General features: G+C 42.3%; 1 protein-coding gene across 1 annotated transcript; it reads right to left on the bottom strand.

Annotated features, from left to right (window-relative positions):
- Positions 1 to 72: 72 nt before the first annotated feature.
- On the bottom strand, positions 73 to 23,901 carry LOC126385149 (leucine-rich repeat neuronal protein 3). Its single transcript, XM_050036706.1, has 2 exons — positions 23,571 to 23,901; positions 73 to 3,856 (listed from the first exon to the last, which is right to left on the bottom strand). Exon 2 carries the CDS (start codon positions 3,417 to 3,419, stop codon positions 1,290 to 1,292), a length of 2,130 nt encoding a protein of 709 aa, XP_049892663.1. The 5' UTR covers positions 3,420 to 3,856; positions 23,571 to 23,901; the 3' UTR covers positions 73 to 1,289.
- Between the last annotated feature and the right edge of the window lie 812 nt (positions 23,902 to 24,713).

Below are 24,713 nucleotides of genomic sequence, written 5' to 3' on the forward strand. Positions count from 1 at the left end.
GACAAAGAGAAACGTAGTATAACTATAACACCATGCATTTGGATTAAAATAAGCTACATTATTACAAACATGAGAAAAAAGCAAAGCAGAAAAGTAGGCGATTATTTGTAAAAGAAACAATGACATTTATTTTTTTCTTAGCACTTTTCTTAATTAGTCTGTTGTGCCCATTGATCACATATAGTACAGTTAATATAAAAATGGCTTTTTAACTTTACACCCAAAGCAACAACGAAATGTTTTCTTAAAATATGTATGCTAAAAATACTGAGAAAGTATTTCCACTAAAAGTACCGGAGAATAGCTTGTGATTCTGCAATGATGACATGGCCATGTTTCTTCAGTCTCTTCTCTGTTTACCTCATGTAGTTCTTGTTGTAGGCACTTACCAGGGCATAACAGACTGCTTCGTGAGGAGACAACACATCAATCACCTCCATTTTAATTAACCTGTTATATTTGTTTTAGTCCGACGCCTTTTTTTCTCCTAGTCACCGTTGCAATGAGAACTACACAGCATAAACAGCCATTTGGCAAAACGTCCTCGCTAGATACTCATTTTGTAGCTGAATTTCATTAAGCTTAATGTGACGTTGTAATCAAAAGTAGTCCGCTCCTTGCCTTAATTTAAAACCCATTCAAACTGTTCAGATACAGAGGATTTGTCATTACATCAACATAATAGAATATATAACAATATTTCCATGAAAAATCAAGAATCCATTTTAAATAGAAAAAGGGGGGTTTATATTTCATCAAAAGGCTTACACCATAGTCACTGTAATTTGTCTACTCTACTATATCTCCCTTCCCATAATAGACAGGTGTTATTACTGTATCTCTAACTCGTCTATGGATGTTCGACAAAGCACAGACGGTATTGCTTGGGACCACACGGACAGTTCCACAACTCTGAACACATTTAACAGTCAATTACAAGAGAGTTGACCATCATCATCATCATCTCTGCTTTCTTTTCTCTGCCTGCATCTCTGTATGAATGGTACTGAAATATATCGTTTTGCAGTAAATGCCCCTTTCTGTTGATGTGAGCTTGGTTTGATGTAACGGTTACAAAGCCACCACTTCAGCTGGGGTCGAAACCGGGAGAGCATGTAGTCTATTTTAAACTGTTCCATCCCAGTCCAATAATAGATTTGCCAGTGCATCTGAGTCGGGGACCAGCAATGGGTTTGCCTTTGAAACAGTACTACAGATTTGTCCACCCCCGCCCATGGCCTTGTCCATTCAGTGTAGTTGGTGTGTGGTGCTCTACAAAGCTGCGCTTCTTAAAAGGCATTGTCAGATACATTTATGACTGTGGCTTTCACTTTGACTCCACTTGGCAGTCCCTTACCCGAAACCCACAGCTTTGTAAAGAAAGGAGAGTGCATACCGGTAGCTTCCACTGGTGTCAGCGAAGCTTTGGAGTCGCATTTCCTTATATCCCCATAAAGGTGGTGGTTCCTCAGAGACACATAAATAAGCAGGCATGCCACTGAAATCACAGCCAAGAGCACACCAAAGACGGTGATTACTGCTGCGTCCCATTTTTCTGTGTCCTTGGCTGCCAGCTCTAATCCCTTAGTGGTGACATTGACACATTTGGTGTCATGGTTGGAGTGGATGCTGCTGACATCCACACAGACTTTGTACAGAGTGGCGGGGCTGAGATGAGTGAGGTTGTAGACCTGAACGTCAGAGGGAACCCTGGTGGTAAACGCCGTGGTGGGATGAGTAGCATCTGACCCTGTGTACCATTTAATGTTGGGAGCCAAGGTGCCGTGGCCGGCCTTCCACGAAACCAGGATGGAGTTTGCCTCCACTGATTTGATCATGACATCCAGAGACCCGTTTACAGGTTGGGGGAAATATCCATTCACCTCTACGGAAACAGATTTAAGATCAGCTCCGACCAGATTATGGGCGACACAAGTGTAAAGACCAGCTTCTTTTTCTGTTATATCATAGATGTCAAAAGTCCCCTCTGGGTGCATGTAGAACTTGTCAGACACGGTGTTAGGCAGGACCCTGATACCAGACGAGGTGATCCAGTAGATGTCTGGTTCTGGTTCAGCGAAGGCCCGACAATGGAGTGACACTGAGCTCCCATTCTGTGCTTTAATATGCCCAGGCATGCTTTCGGGAGAGATGAGTGGCAGACAAATCTCCATCATCTCCCTGAAGTGCACCTGTCGGACATGCTGGCCCTCGTACTCCGGCGGCTCCACACAGTACAGAGAATCAGGCTCCATGAAGCGGAGATTGGTCTTGTTCATGTTCATCCAGCGGATCACACAGTCACAGCGGATGGGGTTGCTGTGCATGCTAACCTCTCTGAGATTTGGGAGGGACTCGACAGTAATCCTGTGGAGGGCACTAAGCGCGTTGCCGTTTAGCATTAGGGTTTCCAGCCGCGGTAGTTTGTAGAAAGCATTAGGATGGATATAAGAGAGTTTAGGATTGTTGGTGGCTTCTATTTTGGTCAGCTCGGGGAGGTTATTGAGGGCAAAGCTGTCGATGGAAACTAGCTCTGGCATGCTATTAATCCCCAGTTCTTTCAGATGGAGCATATCCACAAAGTCTCCTCTCTGTATCCTTGCAATTGGGTTTTTATTTAGATCCAAAAACTTAAGATTTTTTGCGTTTCTCAAGGCAGAATGAGGCACCTCTGGGAAAATATTATCATAGAATGAGATGCTTTCTAAGTTATCAAGACCAGCCAGTGCATCATCAGGAAGCTGAGACAGATTCATCCTGGTGAGAACAAGACTGCGGAGGTTACTGAGAGGTTTGAAGTTCATATCGTCGATAGAAAGAATAGGATTCTCACCAATCATCAGGATCTCCAGATTCGGCATGGGATCAAACCATTCTCTTTTAATTACCTTCAGCTTGTTAGAATTGAGGTGGAGCCGCACGAGGTTGCTGAGACCCTGGAAAGCCATCGGGGAAATGGAGGAGATGAGGTTGTGATTCATGTAGAGCTCCTGGAGGTTAGCCACCTCTGCAAGACTTCTCTCTGGCAACTCTCGTATCCAGTTTTCCTCCATGTGAAGGGACAGCAGCTGAGGAAGATTCCCCAGGTGGACATCGCTGATGGAGGATAAGTTGTTTTGCGATAAATCAATCTCTGTGATGTTGGCCAGGTAATCCAAGGGTTTGTCAATCTTGGCAACATTGTTTGTTTGCAGTAATAGTACTTGTGTGCCTGCTGGTAATTGTTCCGGCAGGCTAAAGAGTCCCAGGTCATTACAGTCAACTGTCTGCGCCTCCATGTACACCGAACTCGGAGAAAACCAGGGTCTAATCTCACACACACAGAGCTTCGGGCAATCAGGCCTCTCCTCTGTGGCCACAACAAAAGAGGCCATGGCCAAGCCGACGAAGAGACGATCCACGAATGACACGTCCTTCATATTGGACCGATTCCCTCCAGTAAGAAATTGGTCCTTGTAGATTAAGTGGTCTGAGCTGTTAACTTCACAAATAATGAATCATTTGCTGCAGCTGCTGAGGCGATTGACTCACCGCCCCTGCCACCGCCACCACCAACTGCAGCAGGGCTCCCTGGGGTTTTTTTTGTCTTGCTGTGTAGACGCCCTTGGATGTAATGACCAATCACTCAATGCTGCCTGCGGGTGTCAGGGTTCGGGGCCAAGGCTGCAGTCAGGCAGATCCGAAAAGGTGGGAGGGGGAAAAAAGAAAAAAAGGATGGATTGATATTATACCTCAAAGGACTTATGTTATGCACATTCATAGGTATCCATGAAAAATCTGCTCTTTCTTTAAAGATGGATGTCCTCATTGATTGTCGTCACCAGCTTCCAGAGTCCACAGCCCAGTCCATTCCTACCTGCGTAAGACAAACAAGACAGAGAGAAGCGGTGTGAGTATTACATACTGGATGAGGTCAAGGAATTTCATAAGAGAAGGATTTGGACATATTGACATTTGTTATAGGCACGGTGATGCATGTTGACATTTGTACATGCTCCCTTTAAGATATAGAACCATGGATTTATACCTGCTTGACCTTCTAGACTTCATTCTGGGTACGTACTGATGTGGCCCAACAATATGGCATTCAGTACTGATGTAAGCAGTGTGACTCTATTATTGGTTAAAGAGAAGGCTTTATTAAGATTCTTAAATGGTAGACATCCTAGGGCTTAAGCATTAGCCTTTAGGGCAAGCTGCTTAAAGACACTGGAATATGTCAGTCACTATGGCAACAAGTAAACGGGCAGCCAGCAACAGAGAGACAGTTGGGCCGTACATGCAAACGAAGCATTTGACACAGATGCAGTTTGCACCTGTTTGTTAGAATCTGCAGCATCCGACAGCCATGAAAATTAAAATGCATGAATGTGTCGACACAATTAATCTGTGCAATCAACAAATCTGCACGCTAATAGGATTTAACATTTTTGGAAAATACAGGTCATGCAGTTCATCAGTGGCTCCGTATTGCAAACAGCTATGTTAACACCCAAGGGCCTAAAGGGAGGGGGGAAAATACGAAATTATGGTCTAGGACACACATATTTACAAATAATAATCAAAGCTCAGAAAGAGAACCACAAGTCCTGTATGTGGCTTTGTTAAATGACATTTACGGACTTCTTCAAAATGACACATTGAACAGAAAGTGACGCCTTTACTGTCTGAAACTGTCTCATTCATTACTCACTTATTCATCATCAACATGTTGTGTCATCACTCACAGGTGTGTAAGAGTCATTTTCACATCTATAATAGCAACAACTAATAGGACTGTCAGCAGAAAGTAGTTTGCTTGCAGTTGACTCTATTGGTCCTATTGTGTGAATCTATTGTGGGAATTTTGAGAGTACTTTAGTATACTATTTTCACACCAAAATTAGGGTGTATAAGCAAGTTTTTTAAATGTGAGAAAATCCGTGAATAATAGGTGATAGACTCCTTTTGGTTTGTCCTGTTGATGTCACAAATGTGCCTGACATTAGGTTAGTAAATAGTACAAAGCAGCATGAAAGCCAGTGAAAATGTGGCTATGTCTTTTTCACATCCGTTACTTATTCAGTCTCTCTGTCAAACTCTATGCTGAATAATTTGGAATGATGTTTGAGTGCTGCTTGGACAGAGATAGAGAGTATTTTTTTGTGTTGCATCATTGCATTGCTACAGAAAAGGGCCAAAAAATAGCACGTCAGGTGTCATTTCCATCACTGCCCATTGGAGCTGATCAGAGCAGGATCCGAATTAATACCTATGATTACTGCAGTCATTTACCTGCGAGTGAATGCTGATTGTAATCTTTCCCATTAAATACAAAAGCCACATGTTAGTGGGTTTATTGTCCATTGGAAAGGGGGCTTTAGTATTCATATATCCCCACAATTAAAATGGCGTAAGATGAATTTACTCCACTACAAAGTAAAGAGGTAGTGATTTTGGACACAATCCTTGTCTTGATTGAGTGAAAGCTCAAAGCTAGAACACATTTCATGTATTTTATTAGTTTTTAGGTCACAGACCTGGTTTGTATGTATGTTAGAGATTGAGGTAATGTGTATGTATAAATGGTGTTTTGGGGACATAAAACATTTCTTTGTTTCACTGACTACATTTACATGCACAAAATATTCGTACTAATCTATTTACATGACTAATGAAAATAATTATTCCACTAGTTTTCCTATTCATAAGCAGCCATGCATACTCCGATAAACATGACCTTTCGTGTCATTTATCATGTCAATATGTAAAGTGGCTTGTGCCATTTTGCTTTTCCGCATCAAAATACATTTTTTCCACTGTTTTCCATGGGTGGCAGACTTGTTTGAACACAGCCTCCCTCTTTCGTTTCTTCAGCCACCTTTTTGAAAAGGTCGGCGTAGCGATATCCTAAAACCTATTGATATCCAAGTCTTTCATAGTGTTTTAAAGTAGGTTTGTTTCTTCTTCAACGCAGAAATGTGGGCTTTTCTTTTGGGCATACATCTCTACCACAGCCTTGCAAACTATTGGCTAGTTGATTTGTTTACAGCGCATACATGACAATACACAGAGCTGACCGAAAACAGGCAAGAGGACGTGTGTCACACACTGCAGTAAAAAGCCCAATTGAGATGCATTTTCTGAATGTGCTGTGTACATGTCCAAAGACTGCTATTACAACCTGAATAATACTGGTCCCACATGTCTTTATTGGAAAATTCTGCATTTGGAAAAGGCCTAATTTTGAACATTTAAACGGAATATGCCGTTCGTATGACACATATTAAATTCAGGATGTTGTTTTATTCTGAATAATAGTGGAGTGTCAGTGTGCACATAAACTTTATCACTGACAAATAGTGAATAAACAGGAGCGGTTAACAATAGTGTCCAGTGTGGATTTCTGGGAGCCCCTTTTTATAGTTCAGTTATTAACTATGTTATGAAATGGGGCACATTTAAACAAAGATTACAAGGCAAACAAATCACTAGATTTGGTCCTTTAATTATCTGCAATTTCTGGTGTAGCAGAGGGGATGCAGTTCTTTCAGTTCTTCCAGCGACAAACAGTGATTGAATTATCTATAAATATCTTCATACAAGCATGAAATAATGCAAGGGAACAATCATCTGCTATATATTACAAATGGAACTATGAAGCATCCTCTTACATGCGAGTCAGAAATCTCTTTTTTATGTTGTGTCTCGTTTACTGTCACATTATTCATGTTCCATCCTCTCCTGCTACGGTAGATACCCCACAGTTGAAGTGTACCATGTAATTTTGTCGTATGTAACTGCCTCGTACCGAACAAATGGGTTTGATGGTGCTTGTGATATTTTGGGCCTTTAAGAGCGCACAGCACATCATGGGAAAAGTCAAGAGAGACAGGGGATGAAATGGAAAGAATCAAGAGAAGAAGTGTGACGGCGGCTGGAAAGTGAGAACAAGAAAAGAGAGAAATGGTTTCATTTCATCACCCTCGCCGTCTCCACCTCAGTGGCCACGGGGGAGATGTGGGAAAAAAATAAAATAATATAAATAAATAAAAACTTGAGAAGGCAGCAGAAATGCTGCAGTTTGCCCCGCTGGCGAAGCCAAGCCAAGGGTTCATTCCTCAACCTGTGCTCCGGCGTTGGCTGGAGTCTGGATTTAGAGCGGCGAGGGAGGAGGGACGGCAGACACGGAGCTCGGGGAAGGAGAGTGAGAGAGAAAGAGAGAGGTATTATTTTTCAAAAGCACCTGGCACTTTAATAAGCTGCAACACCCAGAGCATTCTGATAAACAGGGTTTAGCTTCTCTCCCTCAGCACTGGCTCTTCATTGTGGGCTATGCAGTTGATCCGTGCCCTGGAAACACGGGCCAGAATCTGTAATTCAGCCTACAGCGTTTAGGTCTCACCTCTGCTCACTCTGGCTTCTCTCTTTGGTAATCACAATTACCAGCAGTGTAATGCGGTCAGGTTAACTATTATTGCATGGCTTTATTGTGCAATCACTGCAGGTGGCTCTAACGGGGTGCTGTTATTTGTTTTTCCGATGATGTTAATTGTGTCTTTGGGGATGTTTTTAGGCTGTGGCTTCTGTTGTATGATCAATATTTTCAGTTAGAGGCTTTGCAGCACTCAAATCTGAAGTCTATTAAGTGTTGGTGTGGAATAAGAAATAGTGCTGCCTGAGGGCGTAGTGTTGTTTCAACACTGGGGGGGACACAAATGAAACAGGGGGTTTTGTGGTCCACCACCAGAAAAATGTGTGCGACAAACACTGAATTTCCTGCACTTTCAGCATTATTTGTGACTTTTCCGCATCAGTTTATGGTGTAAATCTATTTCATTTAGTCACCTGCTACAAATGCATGTGTTCTAAATACTGAAGGAGATATGTCCCATGCTGTCCTACTTTCGCATCACATTAAAAACACATTAAATCCTGTATTACTTCATCAGATTTTGGTAATATTGGATGTGAGAGGACATGGCTGATGGCGAGGAGGGGGGAAAACAGATTGAGCAGGAGAATGAATCACTGTCATTAGTTTAATGTTAATGTCTGTTGTGCCACGTTGGCGAAAATCTAGGATGGGATTAAGGAGGCTTTACCGGACAATTTGGAAGGCGGTGTGGCCAGCAAACACAACATATTTCCCTGCTAATTAATGAGGATACAATTCTGTTAATAATAATCCAACACTTGGTTGATGAAGATCTAGATTTTAGGCCTTCTTGAGTGTATTATTGAAAGCGAAGCTTGGGATGTTAGTATTGGAACAGATAGCTTTTTCAATAGATTAAAATAATAAAAGTCTATTAGATGTCTATAAAATGAGAAAAGAGAAAAATGTCTATCACAAAACCTCCAAGGGGTGGATCTGAGCAATATATTACATTGACGTCATGATATCACACTTGATATCATCTTAGATTTTGGATATTGTAATATCGTAAGTGTTGTTTTTCTTTTCCAGCTTTCCAGACTGTTGTTCTATTGTTTGTCTTTACCCACTTAGTTACTATATCCTCAATAGTGATGATTATTTAACAAAAATCTCATTGTGTACCAATAGTCAACCCTACGATATTGTTGCAATATATCCAGGTATTTGGTCAAAAATACTGCGGTATTTTGATTTTCTTCATATCATCCAGCCCTACCCAGGGGGACTGCCCATTTTTCTGACAGCTCATTGTTTCGAAACCCCAAGAGTCCGAAAAATATCCCATTGAGCTGAAAGCCTATTGTTCCAAAAATACAGTCTATCAAACAGATCATTGAACCTTTCTGGGTGCCAATCGTTTTTTCCTACTATGATGAAAGCATGATTGGCTAGTACTCGTTGCTATGGTTGGTTGGGTTGGTTAGGTTTAGACATGAGGAGTGAGATTGGTTCGGGTCAGGGCAAGCCAGTCAGAGGCACAGTAGGGCAAGTCATGGTAGAGAAAAAAAATCACAGCAGGGTCGACTGATTACAGGACATCAATCTTTCTAACTACAGAGAAGGGAGTGTATTTTTGGAACAATGGGCGTTTGTTTTCTGGATAACAGGCTGTCGAAGAGATGGACTTTTAGTCTAATGGGACAATTTTCAGATCATTAGGGTTTCAGAATGATGGAACATTGGAACAATGGCATGGCACCTTTAAAGACCCCAACCTGACGTGTCAATATTGTTTGTTTTGGCCGACCGACAGTCCTACACCCAAAGATAGTTTGTTCACTGTTATAGAAGACTAAGAAAACCAGGAACACATTCACATTTGGGGAGCTGTGAATTTTCCTCTTAAACGATTACCAAAAACTCACCTGTAGTTAATATCGAATTATGATTCTAACCATTCAGTTTGAGGTAAAATGGCTTTAAAGGAAAAGTACTAAAGTATGTATGAAAATGTGCAGCTCCAGATGGAGCTGTGCGAAATCTGATAAATTGCAGCATGTGATGTCACTTGTGTCATTAAATAATTTAATTAATATTAAAGTTATTCATTTAGCATTTTTCTTCCATTGTATCCAATATTGTGGATTTTTAATTGGCCTAATTTGTACTCCATTCAAAAGCAGATTAATACTTTATGCTCTAGCCTTAACAATGAGTTAGGAAAACTCTGCAATACATTTGAAATGGAGATTTACTCTCAAATTATTGTTATTATTATTAATGCTGCTTTTTAATTTATTCCTCTTCTCACTGTATATTTGACTCTGGGATCAAGACCGGATTAAGTATTGCATGCCTTTCATTTTACCAGAAAAAAAAGTTTCAAATGTTGTCAACAAATCTATGTAAATCAGGTTTAATTTACAGTCTCCTGGATGTCAGCTGAGGTCCCAGTGAAGGCTGCTGAGGGAAGGAGATGGGAGTCATTTGTAAGAAAACGCTGACTGAATCAGAGGTGGCAGACCTGCTTGCCGTTCAATGACTTCGTCATGCAATAAAACAGTTAAGAATAAAGGCAAGACGGCCATGTAATACAACTAAGAAAATGTTTATACAATGCATGCTTTCAGATTAGCTAAATGTTAATGGCAAGTGGAACATCCTCAGAGCTCAGTGTACTTAATCAAGATGTGTTAACACATCAGCGGAATTGAAAAGCTTTCAACAACAGAGCCTCCATTAAGAACGCTTGTTTGGCTGGAGAAATTGGGCTTGTTAAGGACACAGAAACCGCATTTCATTACACTTTGGTGTGAAGCCGAAATATTGCACCAAACTGCATCATCTTAAGTGAACTATCCCAATCATGCACAGGCAGTTGAACAGGTAAATTGGTATTGTTCAAGTGTATTATGTGAAGCACGGTGAAAAGGCAGTCTATATTCTTGGGGCCTTTGCACCGTGACTGCTGTGACTACGGAGTCCACACACTTGTACTAACCTATTACTAAGAGGTCCAGTGAAGCTACTCAGCCGAGGCCCTCCCACACACACCCCACTGCCAGCTAATTTCCCACAATCCACTGCTCAGTTGCCGGTAATTGAGCTAGAACGGGGAGGGGAGGGAGAGATCTGGAGGACAAAATGACTTGCCAGAGGAGGAACTTGTCATAGTATTGGTAGTGGTGTATTAACCTCTGGTGACCTGGAGAATGCTGCCATTGCAGGAAATATTAACCTCAGCCAGACCAGGGAGCAGAAGAATTAACAAGTCAAAGATTGGGAGAAAACAATGACTACCATGCAAAAAAAAAATGTTGTGGTGTTTTTGGCATTAAGTGGCTGTAACCTGCATTTGGCTACACAAAGAGTAATGTGGTTAATACGGCTGGGGCAAATAGAATTAAAAGACGGATGCTTGTAATCTCTGCCTGGGAAAGCCTTTGGGAATCTTGTGTCAAGAGATGCATAATCAACAGCTGCTAATGTAACCTAGAGGGCTTGAAATGGGATCTCCTGTAACCTAATGTCTAACTGCACTTACACGTTAAGCCCGAGCTTTGACATTTGTTGGGGCAGCCAATGGAAGCCTTTTATAGGTCAGGCTAAGGTGTTCACTCATGGAGCTAACACGAGTTCCCAGGTGTCAGAGGGAGGAGGGGGTGGGAGTGGGGGTTGTGGGGGGCAATCATTCAAGCCATGGTCTCCAAAGCACCACCATTACGGTAGCAGGCTGACACTCTAGCCCATGGGCTTTTCACCTTTACCAGCGTTAATCCTGACTGTGAACATTACAGCAAACAAGCTCCTGGTATCGGCCTTGTTTCAGGAACTGTGAGACAAACAGCTAGGTTTCTCTGCCATCACTGATTACACCAAAAAAAGGTTAGACCTGCATAGCAGGCCATTTTGGTCACAAAACTCAACATATCACCTTTTTAAGTTGACCCTGATAGCACAAAGTTGCCTATTAAAGAATCCTTAATGGCGCTATGTAAAAAAATATATATGTTTATTGCAAATGTAACCATCAATGCCCTCAAACTTCCATGTATCTTTAATGTTGGAAAAGATACATCCACTATATGGCACTAGAGGACCTTGTAACACTACCCCCACGATTTCTGGTGGTACTGCTTCATTTTATCTCTATACGTAAGCTTTCAGAAAACGCAAAATACTTCGTCTGTGTCCATATACATATCTGACGTTGAGCATAAATGAGCCTTTACACATCCAGCAGATATGGAGAAACATCAGCATTTATTTGTAGTCCTCTCTCTGGTCTCCAAGTCCAATATTTACTCCCTTTCAGCACTGGTTTGGTCTCCATTTACTCCTGAGGGACATATCTGGCTCTTAAGCTGCTAAATGCTCCACTCTGCTCACCAGCTAATTGCCAACTTTGTCTATCTTCAGTTTGGTGCTCAGCAGGAAGTGTATGGTGGGGTTTTTAAAGCTTCTTCGTTGAAAACAGCTGCCTTCTAAGGCAAAACAAAGACCGTATGAGCTCAAAGACGCTATATCTTAGAGCTGAGGGGAGCAGAGTCATGTGATTACTATTACAGCCCTACTGATATTAGATTTTTTTTGGGGGGGGGGGCAATACTGATATGAATATTTGGATGTTGTAAAAAATGTGATTTGCTTGTCACTACAAGAGGCCCTTTCCATATCTGGCATTTATTAAAATTAAAATCATTTTATGTAAGTAATTTTGCATCACCATGAAAGCTCAAATAGGCAGTTTAATTTTGGCATGATTGGACAAAAATCCCATATTAACCTTTAAGCATATTGTAATTGAAGCAGACTGAAAGAACACTAAACCTCTGCACTTCCCGCTTGGCTCTGTTTTCAGGCTTTAGAAAATCCAGCCCATGACGGGAGACTTTGGCCAATCAAAGGCCATTTTCAAAGAGAGAAGCTGTCAATCATGTCAATCACTGCTCATGAACTGAGGTCAAACTGTCAAACGAGGCAGCGCTGATCAAATATGAATCAAGATCAGTTACTGCATTGACCATTTATACCTCTAATGTTTTCAGAAACATATTTTAGTGTACTGTTTAGCTGTAAAATGAGAAGTTTGTGATCCGGCCTCCTTGTTAACAACATTCGAGCCGAAATGAAGAACTTCCCACTGGCTTGAGTAAACTATCTCATTTAACAGCTAAACAGTGCGCTAAAATATGTTTCTAAAAACGTGTAAGACGAGAAATAGGCAATGCAGTAACACAATCTTGATACATATTTGGTCAGCACTGCCTAGTAGGGCTGAACGATATGGAGAAAATTTCATATCTCAATATTTATGCCAGATATCTCGATACCGATACGATACGATATGACTATGTGTTCAGTGAAAACTAAGCATTCTTTATAAAAAAAAAACAAAAACGAGTCCGAACCATTTTCTGGAAGCCCTCTTTAGTGACTGAATACACGGGAATCATGTGTAGCAATATGGTACGTTATAGTGTTTGTAATGTCTTTGTGCCTGCTGGACGTCGATTGGTATGGCATTATGCTACTGAATGCATCGGCAATCCGACCTTGCTTGGGCTTGACACAGGAGGCCCCAGATGTCCCTGCCGTGTCTTTTATTGCAAGGCACTGTTCATACAGTACTCGGTAGTGTTGTCATGGTACCAAAATTGGGACCCACGGTACGATACCAGTGAAAGTATCACGGTTCTGAGTAGTATCATGATACCACAGCAAAAATGAGGCAGATGTGCCTTTTGTCATTTATAATAAGATAAATCACTCCTCTATAATACATCAATGATATTTCAATGGAATAAATTATTTATTGACTTATTCATACTTCAAAAACAGCATCAATAAGTGATGAACATCGGGGGGATCAAAATAAAATAAATAAATAAAATAAAAATCAACCAGCCACCCTCCTCCCCTGACAAGTAAAGAACAGTCCCTAAAGTGCGGTGAGGTTTGTGGAAATGTGAACGGCTCATTTTCCTCTGACACGTCACATACCTGTGTGCCGCCACGGCTCGGCTGTTCAGGTACTACTGGGCAGTCATGACACCAACTTATTCACCTGGAGCCGGGCTTCTCGGTCGCCGGTAGCCAGCGTCACCAGGCTCTTCACGTACGGCGAAATGCTGGTAAACCACGTTATCTTGCGGTGGCCATAGGGCTCCGCCGTATTCCCGTCTGTGACCCCCGTTCAACTCACAACCGGTAGGTTTCGTCTTTCGTTTCTGCTGCAGGTTGAAATCTGTACTCACACAGCGTGCTGAATGATTTATTTTGCTCAAACAAAACTATTTTTAGTCGCAAATGTGTTGTGTGTACTAGCAAGTTGCTAGCAGCAGCACGTCTCCCTTTTGCTCAAGGGGATGTTTGTGATTGGCTGGCTTTGCTGTCGATCCAAGGCAAGCAGGAAATGAGGTTTGTGATTGGCTGGCCTTAGCTGTACATTTAGGGCAAGCGTAAAAAGGATGTTTGTGATTGGCTGAGCTGTACATGCAGGTCAAGCTGGGGAAACTCATGGGGAAATTATATCGTCAATATCGTTGCCTTTTGGGATATTAATATCTTGCATGTTCATATCTCGGTATAGATACGATAACAATATATCGTTCAGCCCTACTGCCTAGTTTGACAGTTTGACTGCAGTTTATGAGAGGTGAACAACATGATTGACAGCTGTCTTAGATTCTTTGGCTCTGATTGGTTGATTGGTTTGATTCTTGCAAATGCCATTAGGAGCATCTGCCTCATGTACTTATGTCAGGATATAGTGACAGTTACAAAAAAAGTCATTAGCTTAAAAAAAGTTCCCTACCTTAGCTTTAGGAGTTGGCAGCTATTATATCTGTATATTTATTGACATTTTCCAACAGAGAAGCTGCTGAGAAATGACACAGTCATTGCATCACCATTACAAACTGGCATGTCTTTAGTCCTCGTTAGTCACAGATTTCACTCTTAATTAGTGTGACATTTGACACCACTGGAAAACCTGGAATCTCTTCTCATTAAAATGCTGCACATTCAGGTTGCCTTATTGTTGTTGTCAGGTAAAAAAAAACAACAACTCCTTTTTTCGTCAGATAATATTAATTTCACACAGGAACATACTTTATGTGAATGAATTTCATGAGTTACAGTATGTGCCCAGAATGTACCATTTGGAGACAATTTGCTCTCATCTGGAAATATAGCGCCAGACTAATCATGATATACCTGATTTGGGACCAGGCTACATTTAAGAGGTTCAGCTGCTGTCAAGGTGAAAAGCTTTTCCATTCAGATCTTGGCAACACCTCGCACTTACTTTCCCACCGGGCCACCTCCATTATACTAACACTGTGGCTGTTCCGGACAGTAATGGCACAAATACAGTTTGATTAGAGACCAGTGAGATATGACCACTTTAAATTAATGAGTGTGCACAGCAGGGGCAGAAAGCATTGGTCCTGGTGGCTCTGCGGTGCTAATTCAGGCGAGCCTGACTCAGGTCGGCCGCGCCGCCAAACAGCCGGGCAGAACTGTTTGTTTTATACTGTTTATTGAAATGAGTTATAAATCCTCCCCCCTCGCTTCACAGGGCTCAGATGGGGTTTAGCGGAGCGGGGAAGTAAAGATGATTGCTTTGTCGCAGGTTGGGTGCTCGTGAATGCCCTGTGCGGCGATTGACCTACAGTTCATGTAAAAATAAAATCACTTATTATACAAAACACAAGTTGTGTGAGGGTTATGGCAGGCATGAAAGCGAACATTTGTGAGATCTGAGCTGAGGAACAAGTGTAGATGTAGGTCTGTGTGGGGAGCATATTGGCCCTTGGGGAGATGATTATGAGGCCTGCGCGGTTTAAGTTGTAACAAGGCAGTATTGCATCTGCTGAGAGGTAGACATTACACTCACTGTGGTAAAACTGGGTGGAAGACATAAAGGTCAGACCTAAGTAGAAAGTAGGGCGCAGGCAAATTGCCTCCTCTTTCAGAATAGCCTGTGTATTGTAGAAATGGTTCGCTGGGAATTTTGATCCACTGGTAATAAGCCTCGCAAGCCTTTCTTCTTCAAGTCACCCTCTCGCTCTCAGGCTCTTTCTTCTTCCTCCATTTTTCTCGTGAGTTTGCAACCCCCACATCTCTTTTTATAAATCTCATAGTTAACATTTCTCCTTATGTTCCCCACTTGCATCACGATCCACCCAAGCCACGGACTACTTAGAAAGTCGGCATTTAATTTAGTCTCCCTGCATGTCCTGGTTGCCGTCTTTCTTTCCGGGCATCCTACTGTCTCATTGCTCCTTTGCTGTCAGCCTAATTGCCTTCTCAATACTTGTCACCCCTGCTGTGCCAAATCTAGTCTATCTGCATACCATGTGACTGTTTGTCTCAGTAGCTGCTAGCTCCTAATTACCAGTGTCCGTGTCTGTGTGAGTTTCTTTTGGCCTGTGCGGCATGGCTTTTTTGAAACTCCTAAAGTCTGCCGGATGTGGTCCAGTTCTGTGTGCAGTGTGGCTGTCAAAGCCAATTGTATTCCACTCAGTGCGTCTTTTTCCATCAGACATCAGCGTTCTGGACATTCAGAGAAAACCAGGGCTGCCTAGGGCGCCCAGTATGCTAGGTCCTTGACAGCCGAAATAAAAAACATTATTCAAAATTTAATATGTTTTGATGGTGAATATCACTGCATATAACACACTATTTATATTTTGATTTCTTAATATTACACGCAGTCACTTTGCAGTTATGCAATATCACAAGTGCCTGATGGTGTTCACACAAAATTTAAATGCAATTTTGGCATTTTTTATTAGTTTATACATGAATTTAAGGATTACTGTAAGTCTTACTGTGTGATTGGTGATTTCTTAATATAAATAAACCCATCTAAAACCCATTGGCAGGGTTTTAGATGAACACCCACCAAGTGCCAAATGCTGCTTGATTCTCTGTTTGGTGAGTAAATCACACAAGGCTATCCGCCACGCTGCTGGGTAAATGTTTTGTACCAAAATAGTCCTGTGGTAAGAAACTATTATTAGAGTCTTTACCACGTTTTGGTGTCATTTACAGGCACGCAGCTGTGCAGCTCCTCTGCTGTCAGTGTCGCAGTTTGACACGCACATACACACAACCTATTTTTTGACGGCACATTACAGCTTCACGCCTTCCGTTCTTACCTTTCACAGTAAAAGGCCCTAGACATGTAGGCCGCACTGCATCACTGCTCACCAGAGGGAACTTATTCACATGCTGAGGCTGTGGTGATGAGTTTTTGAATATATTAAAATAATTTTGCTTCATATTTTGCCCTGGCAAAACATAACATAATGCTGCGTTCACATGAAATCAGGCAGACGGTAGACAGCAGACAGGAAACGCCTTGTGGACAACAGAATGGCAGGACGGTCAAACAAAACGTGCAGGACGATATGCTGCGATGGTGGCACCATATTGTTAACAAAGAATGCAATTATATATAGTAAATAAAATGGTTTGGTGTTTATTATCTTGTGTAATTTTTCTAGTAATTGTCCAGTGCACCTATGTTTTTGCCTCGTGTGGTGGAGCTACATAATATCTGGTTGTCCACAGTGGAGGACGGAAGCAAGGTAAATACAATTTTACCAACCTGTTCTCGTCCACTAAAATGATATCTGATTTGCCATCCACTGTTCACCTGATTTCATATGAACACAGCATAATACCTTTGTTACCTCAGTGTAATGTACTGAAACACAAAAAAGCTATTTATTATGACCGGTGAAAAATGTGCCTGGCTGGTGGATTTTTTCATCAACCAGTCCCCTAACTGGTGAGAACAGTTTATTTCGGACACTTGGCATTTGAGTTATCTGAAAAAAGAATTTACACTCACAAAGCTAAAAACATTTTGGAGATACACAGTGTTGGGACAGTATGAAATCCTTCTCACTATAATAACAAACAGTTTTTGTGTTGCTCAGCTTTTGGTAAAGTTTTTATTCCTCCTTTAGCGGTTAATTACTGCTAGGACCGGGCAATATACTGATAGTATATCAATATCGTGATATGAGACTAGATACTGTTTTTGATTTTAGACAGTAGTAGTGATGTCTCGCGGTGGTTTTAAAGGCTGCATTACAGTAAAGTGATGTAATTTTCTGAACTTACCAGACTGTTGTAGCTCTTCTATTATTTGCCTTAACCCACATAGTCATTATATTCACATTACTGATGATTATTTATCAAAAATCTCATTGTGTAAATACTTTTGTGAAAGCACAAACAGTCAACCTTGCAGTTTCTTCACAGTATCGATATTAAGGTAAAAAACATTGTGAAATTTCTCTAAATAAATTGCTCTAAAAGCACGTGAGAGAAGACTTGTACAACACTTGCGGTGACACTGGACCCACGATGAACATAGAGCGCAGCCGTGACACCAATTCCGATAGACATTCTGGGTAAGCCCCTTAGTGGGTGGGCACCTCTGAAAGGCTTTACTGTCCCTCCCTCTGCCCTTCACCTCATTGATTTACTATTATGCTTTCTCCAAGGTAAGGGAGAGTCCATTAAAGGGAACTTTCTATTCAGTGTGTATGCATAATGGAGCTTCCCGTACTGTATGTATCTGGGTGCGCGTGCACGTGGGGGCGGATGGAAACCTTTCCCCTTACATCTGCACTTGTGCGGCCATGAATCAGCAGCAAGTCGACTGTTAATGTAAAATCAATGTTCCAAATTAACCACAGGACCCTAGTCTCTGGGTTTTCAGCTCTTTTCTGGACAGGATGTGCCCTTGGGCTGAGTGAGGGGGAACACACATGCTTCACTATTGAACGCTGTTGCACCTTCACTCACTCACACACACACACAAAGAGTAGACAGGAACACACACAAGTACATAGAGAGATACATGCATTTGCAGACACGAGCGTGTGCGCGTAATTTATCCGACAGTGTCCTCACAGAACATTAAAGAAAAAAAAAACACACCCGGGCTCATTGGCATAATGCATGCATAACGCACCGCGCAGTGAAAGAGCACAGCTAGGTCCCCTTGTCTAATTCGCATAGTGCTGCATCTATTAAAATTAAGCCAAGGTATCCAGCTTAAGGCTGCCGCTGATAAGGTCAAAGGCGTAGCGAACATTCCAACACTCATTTCTCCCCCAACATAATCGCACTCACTCTCGACAAAAATCTGCATAATGTTCCATGTATAGCTGCTAGCCAAAATGAAAGAGGGAGGTGTGAGGGGAGGGGGGGCTGGCAGGGGGAATGGAGCCAGCGGCATATCCCTCAAAGTCAGAGCCAAATTGAATCTGCAGGTGCAAATGTGGCATGTGTGCTGCCTCTAAGATGCGCAGCTATCTATATTTATATGAATAATATATGGCTGGTCAAGGGGCCACAAGCCTGCAGGGAATAAGTTCCTACGGCAGACGGAATCAATCATTATATGCCACTGAAATGCATTTATCGCTGGCTTGGACCTCTTTATTATGATTTCATGGGGTCTGATATGGGCTTTCTCTTTCTGTTTTCATTCTCTGCTACTCTTGCTCAGCTAAAACAGATGAAAGATACGGCACTTTCAAATGACACCGTGGCTTTGCGTCTATCAAAAGGCTTAGCAGCCGAATGACTGCCTGATTGGGAGACAGCCGTTGCTTTATATATGTGCATTTATGTGCATATTTCTGCACGTGTGTGCACATAAAAGCAATGTGTGTCCGTGCATGCATGAAATCACTGCAGCTTCATCAATACACGAACACTTGGTTTGGTCTCATGATACGGCATCATCCAAGCTTTTCATTAGTGCACCGAGAGCCTATATGTATCAATCTGAATACAGAACAGATGGACGGCACAGCAGTAGCCCTTAGATGTCCTCCTTCTTCTCCGCTCATGTTTGAAACTGCAATATGGGCATATGTTCCTATCATGTCCAACTCTGATATGAATCTGCAGAATGGCAGACTAATTAGAGCTTAATAGCTTTGATTTTTTTGTGTGTGAGCGTCAGTCTCAGTTCTTGTTTTCCAAACACCTGACATTAATCTATTACACATGATCGTTTTTTCAAACACACTGTCGTGAGAGCGGCATGGTTCCAGCACAATAGTGTGCTCACACACTCTAGAAACATGTGCTATCTAAAGACCTAAAATGCTAATGTAAAAGCAAATGTCACTGGATACAAAGAAGGTGTCACATCCCATTCTGACCTTTGATATGGACTGAACACCAAAATGTCATGGCTGCTGCCATCAAAGCATGTTTTGATCCTCACCTTCTTTTTGTTTCCTTCCTTCCTTTCTTTCTCTGTGTCTTTCTGAGGTTCCTACAGCTTGAGGAAGGTTAGACTGAAGACTTTTAAAGACTTTTTAATGTCAGAATTAAATTTTAAAAAAAACAACCAACAGTAATTACTATGGGTTTGGGATAATTTCACCCAAATGTTTGATGTAACATGAAACATGACTTTTTGGTGCCATGGCGAAGACAGGGGTTGAACTGAATTGATAAAGGCCTGGCATTGCTGGCAAGTTGTCCTGCCCTAATTCCATCACACCAAGTTTGAATTGTTTTTGCATAAAATACACCAAGCCTTGGATGCACTGCCGGGTTTCAGTCATGCCACAAAAACATAGATAAATAGACAGTTTTTGTTTAATTTGTACTGCCATATGTTGTCCAGGGTGTAGCAAGAGCTAGCTAGCAGACAGTGGATCATCTGCTCTGAGCATCCCAGCTGGTGCTGATGTGTCCACTATCCTGAGAGCCTGGTCTCACTCCTAAGTTGTCGAAATCTGGTACTTGGGCAGTGACTTGCGGCATCCTTTAACATTGGCATGATACCTGGCTGGTTGCCATTATAATTAAATGATGCCCAGCAGCATCAGGGGGAAACGCAACGGGACAAGGGTGAAAGTTAAGGCTGCAAAAGTCCAAGTGGGGCAGGTGTTTGCCTCCCGTAAGATTCTTAAGCAAGATGTGTATCTTGAAAGAAGACAATGCATGTAACAGGCAGAACTTGACACGGTGTCCCAGAATGTCAATAACCAACGCATCCAGGGTACCTTGCACGTTGTGTGTGGACGTCGAAAGTCCATGACCAAAGCATCAATACATGACGAGGTCGGAGTGAGAATGTGTTGATCCTGACGTGGTGACATTATTTATTTATTTAAAAAATTACTTGGAGATTTAAGACATTAAGAGATTCAACAACATAACATCATCGGATAAAATGATCCTAAAATCTTACTTCCCATGTCTTAGCATTTTTAAGACGTTTGAACAACATGTCCTCATGCAACTGTTTGTATGATATCCTATGAATTAGCACCCAACAAATGATGTTAAGTACTTCAAATTAAGTCACGTACTTCACATTAAGTTACGTAGGTTAGATTTATGAAAATAAACATGGTGACAACGTACCTTAAAATTACTGAAAGTTCACTCAAAGTTCAAACAGTTCCAAACTCTGGTCTCATGAGGAAAGTCCTGAGTTTTGTGACTCGTCCATCACCCCACCTCCCTCCTCATGGGGACCACTCCCTTCTTTATTCCCATCATTGGTCTGGTGATCACGGGGTCATCCCTATGTTTCCAGGGTTCTATGTTTCCCGGGTTCTGTGTTCCCCACTTAACCCTGCAAACAAGGTTCTATGTTCCCCGCTTACACAAAAGCGGGGAACATAGAACCTTGTGTAAGCGGGGAACATAGAACCTTTTTTGTGTAAGCAGGGAACATAGATCCTCTTTTGCAGGGTTAAGTGGGGAACATAGAACCCGGGAAACATAGATACGCTCCCGTGATCACTGCCTTCCCAAATACGTGGGTTTTACACAATCTACTGGCTCAGTTTGGTGCAATATTTTTGATAGGGAAAACGTAGGAACAATGCTTGAGAACAGCCTATTTTGAAAGAGTGATTTAAGATATTTGTGAGTTTAAAACAATTAAGGCCTTATTTTTTGGTTAACACCTTTTAAGGATCTGTAGGAACCTTGTTTCATATATTTTGGGTCTACTACAGTCCATCCACCAGATCCAAGAAAGAAAAAAACCTTGCACTTCACTCTCTTCCCCCCTATTCCTTTTGCCCTCTGCCTGTGCTTATTCCATTTTAATGGGTGCCTGTGTTTGTTTGGGAACAGGATGCTATCAGAGAGCCTATGCTTGGCTGCACAGACTGATCCCCTGCAGCCGTCTTGTGAATATGTTTACATGCATTTCACTCAGGAGCCTCAATAGATTCCGGGGCACCTTGTTACCACCATTATGGAAAAAAGATCTTGAGATTAATTAGATTTCGATGGAGCGATAGTGTAGCCTATCTGAACTCCACTTTGACTCTGAACCGGTTGTAGCGTTTGGCGCCCACACATCCTCTCACCTCACAGGAACCTGCTGCCCTCTGCCTATAGAGAAATGAATATGGAACACCCACACCGTGCTGCCTATCATGTTCTTCCAAGCCTCCACAAGGCCACTGCAAGCACAATACCTTTTTCCACACACACATCCGCCTCCCCCCCACCTCACTGTTCACACGCAGATCAATAGGCAATTCGTAAAGCCGCTCGCTTTAAGTGTATGACTTAGTGAGGACATGTAGTATTGATTTGTTTTGAACAAATGTGACCAAATTAATAAAGCAACCCATTACTGCTTTGCTTCACTGTTTTTATCACCACGAGGGGAGGAACTGCAATGTGGTTTCAACGTTAAGACATGAGCACATACTCAAACCTCTTAGGACTGTATTTTTACAAGATATGAAATCATAACCGCCACTGTTCAGTGTCTGCAGGAAAACCCTTCATAAACATTCACTCTCAAGGATCACTTGTGGAAAGCTGATGGCCAAACATGGCAATATACACTTGGCCATAGCTGGACCAGCAGGTAGTCACATCACTGGAAGCGGGAACAATACATGTTGTGAGGGCCGAGGTTTTTCTCAGCATGGCACGGCGTGTCTGATGTGAGGGCATGACGGCTTTCATGTGGCATTTGACTCGGTGTTTCATATCGAGCAGCTGCTTCTGGGTGAGTCATTCGCACCATGGAGGCCACGATCTATTGTATCCATCACCGGGGAACGAGCGCACACACACTCCCATGCATGCACGCATACACACACGCGCACGTCCACACAGAAGATTACAGCAATCAGATTCAGCAGCCCCCTTGGTGAAAATCACATTTGTCATTATCGGCCATTATCTGTTTATCTGGCTTTGAAATATTCATGAGTAATATGTCTGCTGGATGACATACATTTTGGACAGAAGGGAGGGTGTGAGAGATAAAATGGGAGGGAGAGAGGGTAGAGAGATGCCCCAATGCAGTTAGGGGATTAGTGAATACCTTCCCTCTCCCTCTTTTTCTCTCCAGCCGGATCCCTGGATGTGTGGGTGTACTGGTACAAGCAGGTGAAGTGATGCTGGTGAATGTGCTCGAAGATGCCTCTCAGTGGCTGTGTGTTAATTACACAAAAAGCCCTGGATGCAACGTGCCGAGATGGCGGTAAAAGCAAAGAATCCTCTCTGCGCACCAGCTGGAGTGTGTGTGTGCCCTGTGTTAAAAAGGCGCCCGGGTATGTACTTTCGTGGCATGTGTCGGTAACGACTTCTCTGTTTGCAACAGGAACGGAGAGGAAAAGAGAGAGTGAGGAGGAGGAGGGGGGGAATGAGGAGGTGGAGGAGGAGGGGGGTGGCCACCATTCTGTGGATTTCTTCGAGACGTGTCTGGTGTGCGCTCACTAAGCAGGACCCGGGGACATGAAAACTGCCAGTCCATCACTCTGCACACACGCACACACACACACACACACACAAACACACGTCAAATTCCCTGAATTGATTAATGTTTTGTGAAGCCTAAACACTGTCCATCATAAATCCGGTCTGGTTGAGGCGCATCCTACATAGTTGCGCAAAAGCGCGTCTCCACGTCAAGTGAAGGTTCGAGGCCAGTCATCAGCATAATTATCCTGCAATGTTTCCCCTAATTTCTGCAATCACGCATGACTGATTGGTGTTTGGGAAGCCAAATGATTTCAATCACAAGACTACGTGTCCGTTTAAAAACCGCCGGATCACTGAATTCAGGCGTTTTTCATTAACTTGGAAAATGCGTTGCGCAGATGCAACCGTGCGACATGTACACTATGAAATGACAGAGACACATTTGAGGAGTAAAAAAGAGTAAACTTACCCGATTCTACCATGATAGCCCTCGAAGCAGTATGTGTCTATATTCCCATCAAGTGCGCCGCTCCAATGACGAGCGAGCCCCAGCGCGCAACATAAAGCCAGTCAACAATGTGTGGTCTTCTTATTTTTACGCAGCTGCTGAGAATTCAGTTCTTCCACATCGAAACGCTTCTGCATGAAGAGGGGGAAACGAAAAAACGGCGAAGTCCAAAAAGCAGGTTGTCGAGAGTGTGGAGAGAGATTCATGTGTTCCCTGTGCCCTTCCCTTCCAGTCTTCACAGCGGCTGTTAAGGGCGCATCTCTCCCCTCGATCAAGTGTCAGGCGGACCACATAGATGCGCCGCCGTCTCCTCAGCAGTCATTAATATCAGAACAAACCCCGGCTCTCCAGAGGACAGCCAATAGCGGCAGAGAAGCAGGCGAGGTGCTCGCAGCATCCCTGCTCTGGTTGGCTGCGAGGAGCCGTCAGTCATATCCCAGAAGCCTGTTCTCATCTATGTCTTCTTCTGTTGGAGGTGAAGCACGCTGCAAAAAATATCCATATTAACAACATTCTACTCATGAAATGTAAAAAGCATTGGCATTAAATAGATATTTAAGTGCTTTCTGATAATGTGCAGGAAGAGCAGTAAGACTCCATAATGACCTGTCCAATGTGTGAGGACTCAACTTGGCACATGACCTAAGAGAAAATGAGTTTGCACCAACTATTTGAAAAGACATAACTAGGTTCAGGGATCTCGCTACATGCAAAGATACCAAGCTTTATTCTAACTTCTACTTAAATCTTAAGGGTTGACTTATTAAAGCTCTTAATCATGTTTGAATCTGATAACACATGTAATACATCCAAACAGAATCCATCAATATACACCCAAAAGTCGCTGTGACGACACATTAAACAATGACAGGTTCAAGAGGCTTAGCACATTTGTTGTTAACATTATTTTGAGTAACTAAAATTAGCAAGACTACACTGTAAAAATATGTGAACACAAGTAAAAGTCATTCACTGACATTTTTAAGCAAGTTAGCAAAATGTACTTACAGTATCAAAAATCCCCCCTGTGAGTGTTATAGCTTACTATATAAAGCCTATTACATATTAGGTTATTATCACTGTAAGTAGCATTTTACTGTTGTA

This window comes from Epinephelus moara, chromosome 23 (genome assembly GCF_006386435.1).
Source record: "Epinephelus moara isolate mb chromosome 23, YSFRI_EMoa_1.0, whole genome shotgun sequence".
In the NCBI taxonomy this organism is placed as follows: Eukaryota; Metazoa; Chordata; class Actinopteri; order Perciformes; family Serranidae; genus Epinephelus; species Epinephelus moara.